This window comes from Somniosus microcephalus, unplaced genomic scaffold (assembly GCF_052327205.1).
Source record: "Somniosus microcephalus isolate GS21.2 unplaced genomic scaffold, FLI_Smic_1.0 scaffold1403, whole genome shotgun sequence".
NCBI lineage: Eukaryota > Metazoa > Chordata > Chondrichthyes > Squaliformes > Somniosidae > Somniosus > Somniosus microcephalus.
This window is the reverse complement of record NW_028226590.1, coordinates 17993-31973: the sequence shown is the minus strand read 5'-3', so window position 1 is coordinate 31973 and position 13981 is coordinate 17993. Positions and strand designations below refer to the sequence as shown.

At 41.3% G+C, this 13981-nt stretch overlaps 1 protein-coding gene across 1 annotated transcript in view; it reads right to left on the bottom strand.

Moving 5' to 3' along the window:
• Positions 1–1069: 1069 nt before the first annotated feature.
• LOC147080595 (armadillo repeat-containing protein 2-like) overlaps positions 1070–13981 on the bottom strand; it is a gene marked incomplete at its 5' end in the record, with an annotated part of 29640 nt that continues 16728 nt past the window's right edge. The window contains 3 exons of the mRNA XM_085981152.1: positions 1070–1870; positions 4261–4436; positions 7003–7110. Of these exons, the coding sequence (XP_085837278.1) occupies positions 1760–1870; positions 4261–4436; positions 7003–7110 (395 nt within the window). The remainder of the gene's footprint in view (positions 1871–4260; positions 4437–7002; positions 7111–13981) is intronic.

Sequence of the window (13981 nt, the reverse complement as noted above, 5' to 3'; positions counted from 1 at the left end):
ATGCGGAAATCCTGAAGTTGCAGTCAGTCATTCACTGCTCCGACACTGGCCCTTGCTGTGCCCCCACCCCCATAGCTGGCAATCAGTGTAGTCAGTGAAATCAGGGAAACTGACAAAAACTTGGGCTTTTCCACAGTGATATCGCTGTTAAATACCCCATTAAATGTTAAGCCTTGTTGGAATAGGTGCAACTGGAGTTTAACAGGCGTATTGATTGCTAAACAAACATTATGGCCCTGAAAAACTAATTCTTAAACTGTATGTGGAATGTCAAATTTCTCCAATATGAGAAAAATTACAATTAAAAAAAAATTTCATTAAAAAAAAAGTTTGTTCATGATATTTCAGGTTCTACCTTATCCCCATGCGAGAGACCCAATGTTTGTTTTGCTCTCTAACAATTTTAAAAAGTGCGGATAAAAGCAGCTTCTCATTTCCTGGTTTCCTGTCTGTGAGAATTCTGCAATGTGATTGGCTGCTTAGACAGTTTGTTGATGTCACAGCAGCATCGCACTAGGAATTCACACTACAGAGCACTGAAATCACTTGAATGTCGAAAAAGGCAAACTTCTCACCACAGAGATCTCTGTGGGCAGCTTTCTTCGGGGCCAGCAGTGAGCGCCTTTGCTTCAAGGCTGACTGCAAATTCCGGGCCATTATTTCACACAAGTGCATTCGCTAGGAATTTCCTCAGAGCTTCTCCCCATTGGTCACTGTAACTTCTGCGGAATGTTGTTGGAAACCTTATTTATGTGGTGCATAGGTAAATTCCCTGCAATTATATATTGATATGTGTGGATACTATATACATAGAAGCTACAACCAGTTCATGTTGGCGTTTACCCTCCATGCAAACAAATGGTTCTGATCCCACTTACCCACCGTTTTCCCATATCACTTCGATCCCACTTCCTTCATCCATCTATCCAATCTAATCTTGAATGTTGACATTGGTCAGCAATTTCCTCCTGCTCCAGTGCAGTAACTTTGCTAAAAGTACAGCAAAACGCCCCCCTCTCCCTTACCTTAGGCAGCCGCCTAGACCCCACACTTTGGAATTCCCTCCCTAAAACCCTCTATTGTGCCACCTCCCTCTCCTCCTTAAAATCCCTCTCTTTAACCCAGCTTTTGGTCACCCATCCAAACAGCTCCTTTTTTGAAGTGGTGTCCATTTTTTATTTACGCCTGAGAAGTGCTTTGGGACATTTTTCTATGTTAAAGGCGCTATATAAATGCAAGCTGTTGTTGTATTATAATTCTGATTTACAATCGCTCCCAGCATCCATTATTGTAGATCTACTTTCATGATACAAAGTATGTTTAGGCTATAAAATTCTTCCTGATATGCATATAGGATTTTTGAGGGTAAAAACAATTCTGAGGCTCAGAATCAATGGTCCATTTTCCAGAATTTTGTGTTTTCTCAAGGGAAGAATTGAAATTATGTTGCAGAGCCACGTGCAAGTTATTACCATCACACAAGATTTCAGTCAAGCTAATCGGTGGTTCTGAGCCACTCAAAGGATTGACTGAAAAATAATAGATAAACTGTATGCATCAAATATTCCAACAATGTAACCTCTTTTAAAGAAAATATATTTTTTGAAAGTCCAGCCTAATTAACATGAGTCTACATTTTTAAAATTTACTAATAGTATTACTGTATATGACAATTATATGACATAACGTAATATGACACAGTTACTCATGACAACTCTATTTTTGTTACCTTTTTGGAATTTAAATAATTGTAGAGGTGCTACTTACCCAAGATTTTATCATTTTGGAACAGAGCATCATTACTTTCACTTCTACTAACTTTGAACATCAATTTACAGACATTAAGCAGATTTTTGCCGCTTACTTTCAGCTAGAAAACAAAACCCAAAATGACAAAAATGTAACCAAATGTGTAGATAAAATTATTCAGTTATGATACCCCAAGAATATTTCCTGTAATTAACTACTGATTATTTCTTTATAAACCTCCAATATGGACATCACAATCACAAATTGTTTTGTGGGTGTTATCACACATTAAAGACTTCAGAGCATACCAAGAACAAACACAAAAAAAGTGAGTCAAGAGGTCTGGTGGCACAGTGAACATTGACCTTTCAACTTTGGTTTCTAAATTTATCCCAGATTATTAAATTGAACATCTCTGCAGCAGTTTTGATTGTCCAAACCATGAGTTTGGGCGATCAAATCGTCTAACTAAGCACAACACCACTGTACAAAATTATCCACAATTGGCCACTAATTAGTACTGCCCTCGGGGAGAACATAACAGTAGTGTGCTGAATAGAAAAAAGTGCTTTGTAAAAATGCTAGTTCCGAAGCTCATCATAAATCTGCTATGTACTCATTTACTATACAAGATAATGGCAGTAAAAATAATAGTAGAGGCTGTCAGTGATCGCTGTTATTAAAGTGTAAATCGGACAGCAACATCCTGTGACCGCATATGCGCAGTTAAATGTGGAAATCAGGAAGTTGCTATCCGAGTTTCCCTGCTCCTTCAGAAGCTTTGCTATACTTCAGCTAGAGACTCGGCATTGAAATACATGGAATGGCACAAAGTTGCTGTACTTACGCGATAGATACCCACTAAACTCGCCAGAAAAAGTTAGGGTTTGTCCATTCCAGTGTAAGTAAACTTTTAATGGCGTGATAAGTCTTAATTACTGCCAAACAACCTCTCTGGCACTGAAAATTAACTTTTACAAGTGTAGAGTCTCATTCCTTCAGATTTTAATTATTCTTGGAAATTAAAATTTAAAAAAAAAAAAAATTCTTTCTATCTCTTATCTCTCAATCACATTTTCCCCTCTCTATTTCGCTTTCTGTACATGATTTTCCATTGAACTAAATATTCTAATTTACAAAATGGTTCAGACTTTGCACGCCTCATTAACAATTCTTCAATCTAATTGGTTAAGGAGATACATAGTTGCTAGCCCAGGTTCTCTCATTGAAACATATAGGCCATGAAATTGCGGTCGGTGACGTAACTAAGGAGTACGGCACCGACCTCCGAAAGAAATCCGCACTTACCTGGTGCGAAGCCTCCTTCGAAAACTTGCGTTGTTTCGCTGCGGAGTTGAGCGCAGCGTAGTGGCCCGTGGATTCCAGGGGCGCACCGTGTGCGCGAGCATGCCTGGGATCACGTGGGGCAGTGCTCCAATCAGGAAACAGAAATCTCTGATGCCCATTCATGATTTTTTAGTCTCACTCACCCCGGTAAATTAATAAATAAATCAGTCTCTCATTCTTGGTAGTTATGTTGGGTTCAGGAGATAGTTAGGTGGATATAGATATTTATTTTGAAGATTTATCAATAACTGGTGTATATTTCAAGCTGCTGCATATCCCCCCCCCCCTCCCCATAGGCTGTGCAAACAGGCTCCAGCATCTGTTTGCACCAGCTGTAAAATTTTACTACGTAATTGCTGGGCAATTAGCCCAACTCTGCGCCAGCAATAAGGATTTCACAATCGGAGTGGATGATCTGTCAAGTCGGAATTTGACAGATCGCAAGTTCGAGATTTAGCGCATTGTGGAAATCCCAAACTTGCTGTCCATTTCAAAGGCGGTATGGCGGCGTATTCTCAGAGTATGCCGTCATACCGACCGCAAGCTCTGCCCCATAAAATTCTTAAGGGGCTTGACAGGGTAGATGCTGGGAGGGCGTTTCCCCTGGCTGGGGAGTCTAGAACTAGGGGTCACAGTCTCAGAATAAGGGGTCAACCATTTAGGACTGAGATGAGGAGAAATTTCTTCACTCAAAGGGTTGTGAATCTTTGGAATTCTCTACTCCAGAGAGCTGGATGCTCAGTCGTTGAGTATATTCAAGACAGAGATCGATAGATTTTTGGATACTAAGGGAATCAAGGGATATGGAGCTAGTGCGGGAAGGTAGAAGATCAGCCATGATTTTACTGAATGGCGAAGCAGGCTTGAAGGGCCGAATGGCCTACTCCTGCTTCTTATGTTTTTATGTTCTTATGTTCACACAGTTCCCAGATCCCCTGTAGAGGGCGCTGTGCCAAAATGGCTTTCTAATCATCGCAAGTTCGCGTGCAAAACCCCATAGAAAGTCTGCGGGCAAGTGCAAGTGTAACGAACAGCTGGTGCTGACCACAAATTCCGGGCCCATTAATTTTGGTTAGAAATGGGCACCTACTTCAACTGCTAAAACCTAGAAAAAGACCATGACAAGAAACAGGCTTCCAGAACTCTACAAAGAATCAAACTTACCGCCAGTATGAGTTTAGCCAACTGAATGGAGAGCTGATCTGAGCCAACATCCACCAGTTTATACAACGTTTTCAGAAGAACAGCTCTCCTTTTACACATTTTCCCCAGCATGTTTCCTTCTTGCAGTGTACAATGGAGCCTGTAACATGTTTTGCAGAGATGTTCCACATCGTTGCCTAATCAGAATAAAATAATAATTTCATTTTGCACTCATGTTCTGCAATTATGAATAATTGGTTCCTCATTTAATTATCTTTGTACTTTGTTTGGAGTCAATTCTTGCAATTATTTAATTTCTGGGAGCAATCTTTATTTTGTAATAAAGGGGGACATTTTCTGCTCTAACAGCAAGAACTGTAAGAGACGATGTTAAACTAGCAGAACACGAGAGGATGCGTTGAAACTGGAAGTTATTTTTTTCCTTTTCCATTACACTCAATGTACGATGGAGCCTGTCCAAGAAAAGAGTGACATTAGTGATAACATTTCTTTTTTGAAAAATCAGCCGTTTTAAAAATATTAGGAGGGGTGACTAAAAACTTGGCCACAGGATTTAAGGGAGATCTTACAGGAAAAAGGGAGGTGGTGAGGCAGAGGGGTTCAGGGAGGTAATTCTGAAGCGTAGGTCCTAGGCAGCCAATGATGGGGCAATGGGAGGGGAGGTTTGACACGTTGGGATACTGCGAGCCAATGTAGCTTAGTGAAAACAAGGGTGATGGGTGAGTGGGACTTGGTGCGGAATAAGATATGGGCAGCAGAGTCTTGTAGGAGCTGAAGTTCAAGCAGAGTGGAGGATGAGAGGATGGCCAGTGGAACATTGGAGTAATCAAATCTGGAGGTGACAAAGGCATGAATGAGGATTTCAGAGACAGATGGGCTGAGGTAGGGGTGGAGGTGGATGATGTTATGGAGGCAGAAGTCAGCAGTCTTTGTGATGGAGAGGATATGGGGTGCGAAGCTCAGGTAGGGGCCAAATGGCACTGCGGTTGTGAACAGCCTGGTTCAGCCTTAAACAATGGCCAAGGAAAGGCCATACAGATGACAGGTTTTAAAACCTGAATTTTAGTTTAGCCTTTGTTTCTGGTTTCAAAACTCAACGGTTGATTGCACACATAAGAGCAAAATCTTTGGTTCTAATGTCATGGATGTATAAATTATTTTTTCAAAATCTTTAAGTGAGTCTAAACATACAAATTTACTGCTCTGCTTAACAGAGCTGAAATAAACCTCCTTGTTCATTATTTAACTAGTTAAGGGTTCTAAACCATTTGACAGCTGCGAACGGAACATTATTGTCGTGATTTGCTAGCCCGAAAGGCTACTGAAATCCTATTGAACAAACTCACCAAGCAGAAAACTGAAGTAATTAACACTACTATTCATTGCTGCTAAATAAGAAAGTAAGATTAACACTCCACTTTTCAAAAGCAGAAAATATCCCTCCAAAGTTATTGTACCTGGATTATTTTAAACACCGGTGTCAAAATTGCAGTGCATTAACAGAGACAATTAAATCCATTATGTTAAGAAAAAGTCAGGCCTGTAAATAATAACTTTAGTTAATTATCACTTACATACCCACAACTGTGGTACACATTCCAAGAATACCTTTAAAATGAGAAATAAGCAATCCCTTTTGAAACATTACCTAATTACTGTAAATCCAACGTAACATAAGCAGAATTGGTATGTAATGGCAGAACTATTCAAAGGGCCACATACAATATACAGCTTCTCCTGCTGCTATTAATTTTCAGTTGGGGATCTTATTCCGAGCTAATTAATCTAGGTAGGCAAGGTCATGGAAGATACATGAGGCAGAGCCATGCATTACAATTCATATCTCACAAGTACAAAATCAAAGAGAGTTATGGTCCATGTATACCACAGCTCCTTTATATTGTATTTATGTCAGATAAACAATTAAAATTAAATATTGTTTAGATGTACATTTTAAGTTCAAGTGGATGAATATGGTCTGGTTCCCATGATATCTCTGTGAAACAGTTTCTTCCTCACAGTGTAGTCTGTTTACAATTGTGTAATAATTACCATAAAATACAATTCACAAAGATGACATCAACACTTGGGGTATAAAAGCTATTCTCAACTCTTTTTCCACAAACCTGGGTGGGAAAAGCACAAAGCAAAATAAATCTATTTTGAGGACAACAGGGATTCAGAGTTACCTTTTTGAGCAATTGTTTTTTGGGCAAGTACGGAACAGGTTTTACATGCCTGAATGGTTTCCCAAACCATTGCTTATTTTTAAAGTGCTTTTACAATTAAATCCTAGATTCAAATGTTGCTTACTGTTAACTCCATCTAAAGTATGTGATGTATTGTGCATATCCCTAGGGTCCACAGTAGGAGGCTGTGTTAATTCTTTAGAAAGAAAAAGACCACGTATTCAACTATTATCCACTCCCCGCTCCATATTCTTGATCCCACTACCCTACGTTTCTACGACGGATTTTGCCTTCTTCATTCTCTATACTTCCTTGTTCACCTTTATCATCTGTTTGATGTATATCTAAGTCTCCCCTTTCAGTTTCCCAATGTACCTCTCCTTTCCTGTTCCCTGATATGAGTCTATATTATTGTACCATTGTTACAGCAAAAGACAGAAATCTAAAATGTTTTCAGGAAATAAAAATAGATTTGATTTTCAACCAAAATGAAGGGAGATTCCAATGAACATCAATGGAAAATCTTATAAATGATAAAATAAAATCTACCTACCACTGTTTAAAGGCTTAAGTTCATCAAGAATAGGCTGGATCTTCGTATTCCAATACAGAATGTCTTCGTCAGTTTCTCCTTCATATGTCCTTGATCCACTACTTGATCCTGAGTACACAATAGCCCAAAATTATATAAATATCTAGATTTAATTCCTTTTGGTTTAGATTAGCTTACTGATATTATGTCTAGATCTACCATTTATCATAATTGTAACTTTTAAGTTAGATAATATAGACAATATAAATCTTCTCAAATCCAGTGACCTTGCAACAAGAAAAAAAATCAAAGTTGGAACTGGCTCAATTTTTATCCTAAAATGAAAAACAAAGACAACCATCTTGTAAGGGAACACCAGCACCTCCAAGTTCCCCTCCAAGTCACACACCATCCTGACTTGGAAATATATGCCCTTCCTTCATAGTTGTTGGGTCAAAATCCTGGAACTCCCTCCCTAACAGCATTGTGGGAGTACCTTCATCACACAGACTGCAGCGGTTCAAGAAGGCGGCTCACCACCACCTTCTCAAGGACAATTAGGGATGGGCAAGAAATGCTGGCCTTGCCAGCGACGCCCACATCCCATGAATGGATAAAAAAAAGTACATCCCTAATAGTGTAGGCCATTTACACCATTTCATAATTTCCCACAAAAGAAACTACAATTTTTTTTGTTAAATAGCTTGTAAAAACAGCCATATACCTTTCCTCTTTGACTCCTTGTGGCATATGATTCCACAGGCATCAAAAATGCAGTCTGATACTTCACCCATGACCATTATTCACCTGCATTACTCATCCAATAGTGAGTCTTGGGATGCTATTGGAGATCACATTAAAGCCTGATTCCAAGCTCTTCCGAAGCACACACATGAACTTCCAGCAGGAGTGGCTGCTGGAATAATGATCAGCAGCCAGAACCCAAGCTGATTTTCCCTTCTGTAACCCAGGTACACTGAGATGAATTGTTGTGTCTCTAGTGGCACCCTGACTGAGATCCATTTTATGAGCAGAGACCGGGGATCGAACTTGCAACCTTCTGTACGGCTCAACTACTCACTAGATAAACTTGTTGAGCTGTCAGAGGAGCCCTTAAACACAACAGTTGATGGTAATGTGGTGATTTTCTGTTCATCATATTTGCGAAGCAGGCCTACATAACTCTCTCATGACTGCTGCTTATGAATTGAGGGTAAGATTGCCACTTTTTGACAACTCCAAAAATTCTTGTGGCGAGATAGGAATGGGGCAGTAGTGGGACTGTTCCTCAGCTGCTGATGAATAAACTTCAACAACCAATAACTCCACACCAGGAGACAGAGAAGTGGTTAACTGGCCTTTGGGTTCCCTCCCACCTCCCCCCGAAAAAGAAGAAAATAGTCATTTAGTTAGAGATAAATAGAAATAAAAAAAACTTACAACTGTTGGAAATGCATGTTTGACTCACCATTATAGTGTCAGGGCTGTAACCAACAGTCTCCTCTACTTTCAGATAACTACATTCCAGTATGTTGTATTTGCTGGTCACGGTGCATGTGTTATAAAACGGTGTTCACAAGCCGTTAAACCTACCAGCTGCTTCCATAGTAGTTACCATACCCAACTCAAGAATTTTACCTCTTGTCCTCCTCTCTTTTTTGATCAGTTCTATAAAAAGGAGTTAGATATATTTCTTAAGGCTAAAAGGATCAAGGGATATGGGGAGAAGGCAGGGACAGGGTACTGAATTTGGATGATCAGCCATGATCTCATTGAATGGCGGAGCAGGCTCGAGGGGCCGAATGGCCTACTCCTGCTCCTATCGTCTATGTTTCTATGTTTCTACAAGCTCATTAGCTAATAGTAAGCATATGACCAACCTGATTGTTCCATGATTGATTGACAGGACTTTGGACCAATGCTGGTAAAGGCAGGCCAGGAGAGGGATGTGGCAGGTTTAAGTTTAACCAGTAGTGGCAGCCAGCTCCTTTTCAGCTGCCATCAACACCATTGCAGCCTCCACTATAAAATCTAGTTTCACGCATAGTCCCAGATCAGGACACTCCTGCCCCAAGGCACTGCTCCACTACACTGGTGTGAGCTGTGCCTCGGCTCTCCTACTTGGCCATGGGCCTGGCCTCTCAAAAAAAAAGTTATGAAAAATGTAAATTCTCCTGTCAGAGGAAAAGTCAACGGAATCATTTGCAACGGTTATGCAAAAGAAACGATCGAGGTCACTATCTGCCCTTCATCTTTCTAGAGATGTCCTAAACTACCTCATTCTCAATGCAAAATTTTGAAAGAGTTCAGTGAAACATTTCAGAAATTGAAATAGAAGTAGAGAAGATGTTTCCACTTGTTGGGGAGTCTAAAACTAGAAGACACAAATATAAGATAGTCATTAATAAATCCAATAAGGAATTCAGGAGAAACTTCTTTACCCAGAGATTGGTTAGAATGTGGAACTTGATACCACATGGAGTAGTTGAGGTGAATAGCATAGATGAATTTAAGGAGCAGCTAGATAAGTACATAAAGGAGAAAGGAATAGAAGAAAATGCTGATAGGATTAGATGAAGTTGGGTGGGAGGAGGCATAGACTAGTTGGGCCAAATGATCTGTTTCTATGCTGTAAATTCTATGTAACTCTATGTAAATACTACATCTAACAATTCTCAGTCTATCTGTGATATGTCAGCAGATTGCATATGTCTAATTGCCTAAATAATTTAACATAAGAATTAGGAGCAGGAGTAGGCCATATAGCCCCTCGAGCCTGCTCCGCCATTCAATAAGATCATGGCTGATCTTCGACCTCAACTCTACTTTCCCGCCCGATCCCCATATCCCTTGATTCCCCATGAGTCTAAAAATCTATTTATCTCAGCCTTGAATATGCTCAATGACTCAGGATCCACAGCCCTTTGGGGTGGAGAATTCCAAAGATTCACAACACTCAAGTGAAGAAATTCCTCCTCATTTCAGTCTTAAATGGCTGATCCCTTATCCTGAGACTATGGCCCCTAGTTCTAGACTCTCCAGCCAGGGGAAAGCAACCTCTCAGCATCTACCCTATCAATCCCCCTCAGAATCTTATATGTTTCAATGAGATCACCTCTCATTCTTCTCAACTCCAGAGAGTATAGGCCCAATCTACTCAATCTTTCCTCATAGGACAACCTTCTCATCCCAGGGATCAATCTAGTGAACCTTTGTTGCACCGCCTCGAAGGCAAGTATATCCTTCCTCAGATAAGGAGACCAAAATGTAGTAAGACTTCCTTACTCTTGTACTCCAACCCTCTTGCAATAAAGTCCAACATGCCATTTGCTTGCTGTACCTGTATGCTAACTGTCTGTGTTTCCTGTACGAGGACACCCAAATCTCTCCGAACACCAACATTTAATAGTTTCTCACCATTTAAAAAATATTCTGTTTTTCTATTCTTCCTACCAAAGTGAATAACCTCACATTTCCCCACATTATACTCCATCTGCCACCTTACTGCCCACGCACTTAACCTGTCTATATCCCTTTGCAGGCTCTTTGTGTCCTCCTTACAGCTACTTTCCCACCTAGCTTTGCATCATCAGCAAATTTGGATACATTGCACTCGGTCCCTTCATCTAAGTCATTAATATAGATTGTAAATAGCTGAGGCCCAAGCACTGATCCTTACAGCACCCCACTAGTTACAGCCTGCCAACCTGAAAATGACCCATTTATCCCTACTCTTGGTTTTCTGTCCGTTAACCAATCCTCTATCCATGCTAATATATTATCCCCAACCCCATGAGCCCTTATCTTGTGTAGCAACCTTTTATGTGGCACCTTATCGAACGCCTTGGCACCTTATCGAATGCCTCCAAAATAGTTGTGAACTCATTTTATGAACTGAGCAGTTAGAAACTTTTGCTCATTAAAATTCTGTACTATTTGCCAAAAAAGGAAGAAACAGTAAACTAAACAGTGAGATTCTAAAAATGTAGAATTTAGTTCTGTGCAACAATGACTCCCAAAATACCCTGAAGATAGTAGCATTGCTGATACCAATGAGATGAAAGATATGAAACATAAGTGAGTGAATGAAAGAAAGAAAGACTTGCATTGCTATAGCGCCTTTCATGACCTCCGGACGTCTCAAAGCGCTTTACAGCTAATGAAGTACTTTTGAAGTGTAGTCGCTGTTGTAATCTAAGAAACAGTGTAGGAAATGCAGCAGCCAATTTCCACACAGCAAGCTCCAACAAGCTGCAATGTGGTAATGACCAGATAATCTGTTTTAGTGATGTTGATTGAGGGATAAATATTGGCCAGGACACTGGGGATAACTGCCCTGGTCGTCTTCAAAATAATGCCACAGGATCTTTTATGTCCACGTGAGAGAGCAGATGGGGTCTTGGTTCAACGTTTCATCCAAAAGATGACACCTCTAACAGTGCAGCACTCCCTCGGTACTGTACTACAATGGAGTATCAGCCTAGATTCTTGTGGTCAAGTCTCTGGAGTGGGACTCGAACCCACAACCTTCTGACTCAGAGGTGAGTGTGCCACGGCTGACACTAAATGAGACAGAAAGAAAAAAAAAGGTGATTGAAACTGCGGAAGACAGAAACAGATATTATGTCCGTGTGTAATTGAGACACGGACTGCAGGAGTTGGTTACAACAGGTGTTTACTGAGTGGAGACAAAACTGGAACTACTATGCAAAGTTACTACACAGGCTTATATACAGGGGTGGTCACTACTGGTACTGCAGTATACAGGGGCTGCAGAATATAGTTCCTTCTGCAAAGTACATACACTACAATTCCTCCCCTTTTAGCTAAACAGTACATAACATTCGATTAATAATTAAATAACATTTACAATTACAGTTGCTATATACATTAGCTGAAGTTAAGCAATTATAAGTTCAGTCTTTGAGGAGGCTTCCTGATTCTGTCTGGATAACGCCTCTTTGGGGTATCAGGTTCTTCTGGCAAAGTTGATTCGGGATCAACGTCGTTGTTTGGTTCGTCTGCTTCCAATATCACCGATTCTGAGGTAGATGCAATTGGTACTTCGGTTTCCTCACCAGGTGTATCGGATCGTGGTGTGGATTTGACGTTTTCCAGTGACTCTAGAATCTGGTCAGCATGGCGTCTTACAATGCTCTCTCCAACGTCCACGGTATACATTAGAGGTCCTTGCCGTGTGCAGATCGTTCCTGGCTGCCATTTCTCTGTGCGGTAGTCCCGGGCCAAAACTGGTTGACCTATCTTAAAACTCCTGGTCGGCCTTTCATTCATATTCTGAAACTGCCTGTTCTCCACATCTCTTCTGATGTTTGGCTTAACCAAATCCAAGCGGCATCGTAGTCTTCGATTGAAGAACATCATGGCTGGAGTTTGGTTGGTAACCGCATGTGTCGCATTCCGGTAGGCAAACAAGAAGTTATCCACCTTGTGTTGTAGGGGTATGTCTTCATTACACATTGCCTTGATAGCCTTCTTGAATGTTTGAACGAACCTCTCAGCCAATCCATTGGTGGCTGGATGATATGGGGCGGATGTGTAATGCTTAACACCATTGTTCTTTAAGAACCTTCGGAACTCTTCAGACACAAACTGTGATCCATTGTCGGAGCAAATGTGTTCAGGCAGCCCATTTCTGGCGAATATGGTTTGTAAGACTGTGGTAGTTTTTTCTGTGGTGGTTGAGGGCATTTTTATTACCTCTGGCCACTTTGAATGTGCATCCACCGCAATTAAAAACATCGAGTCCATAAATGGACCAGCAAAATCAATGTGCACCCTTTGCCATGGAGAGGAGGGCCACTCCCATGGATGTAGAGGGGCTTGTGGTGGGGCGTTTTGGACCTTCTGGCATCATGTACAGCTCTTGGTCATCTCTTCGATTTCTCTATCGATTCCCGGCCACCACACAAACGCTCTAGCTAAGTTCTTCATTTTTACCCCTCCCAGATGACCCTCATGAAGCTCATTGAGCACTCTTTCCTTCAATTTGGGTGGAATTACTACTCTGGATCCACACATCAAGGTTCCTCTGCACACTGACAGCTGTTCTCTTCTTGGCGAGAATGCTGGCAACAGTGGTTCGCCATGTGCCGGCCATCCCTTCACCGTTAAATCATAGACCCTGGAGAGTGTCGGGTCATTTCGTGTTTCCTTTTTTATGTTTGCATTCGTCACAGGTAGACATTCGACTATGGTCGAGTGGAATATCTCCACAGGATCCACTGCAGGTGCTTCTTCCACCGTCGGCAACGGTAGGCGCGACAATCCATCAGCATTCCCATGCTGTTTAGTTCCTTTGTACTCGATGTCATATTGGTGTGCCCCTAGAAAAAGGGACCACCTCTGTAGCCGTTGTGCTGTTATTATCGGAACGCCCTTCTGAGGGTTGAAAATGGAGACAAGAGGTTGATGATCAGTTAGTAGAGTAAATTTCTGACCATGCAGGTAGTGATTGAACTTCTTCACCCCCCACACCAGGCTGAGGGCCTCTCTGTCAATCTGGGCGTAGTTACGCTCGGCTGAAGTTAACGAGCGTGACGCAAAAGCTATCGGCCTCTCTGAACCATCAAGGAATTTATGTGACAGTACCGCTCCAATGCCGTAGGGAGACGCATCACACGCCAATCTTATCGGTAGTGATGGGTTGTAGTGAGCCAATACCTCTCTTGAAGTGATTAGGTCTTTACTCTTCTGAAAGGCCCGCTTACATTCATCGCTCCATTTCCATGCTACTCCAGTTTGTAGTAGGGCGTTCAGTGGGTGCAGAATTGTGGACAAATTCGGCAAAAACTTATGGTAGTAATTCACCAATCCGAGGAATGACCTCAGTTGCGACACATTTTCAGGCGCTGGAGCCTTAACTACCACTTCAATTTTGTCGGGGGACTTATGTAACCCCTCTTCATCAATCACGTGGCCACAATACGATATCTGTTTCTTAAAAAACTCACACTTGGGGCGATTGGCTCGTAGCCCGTGT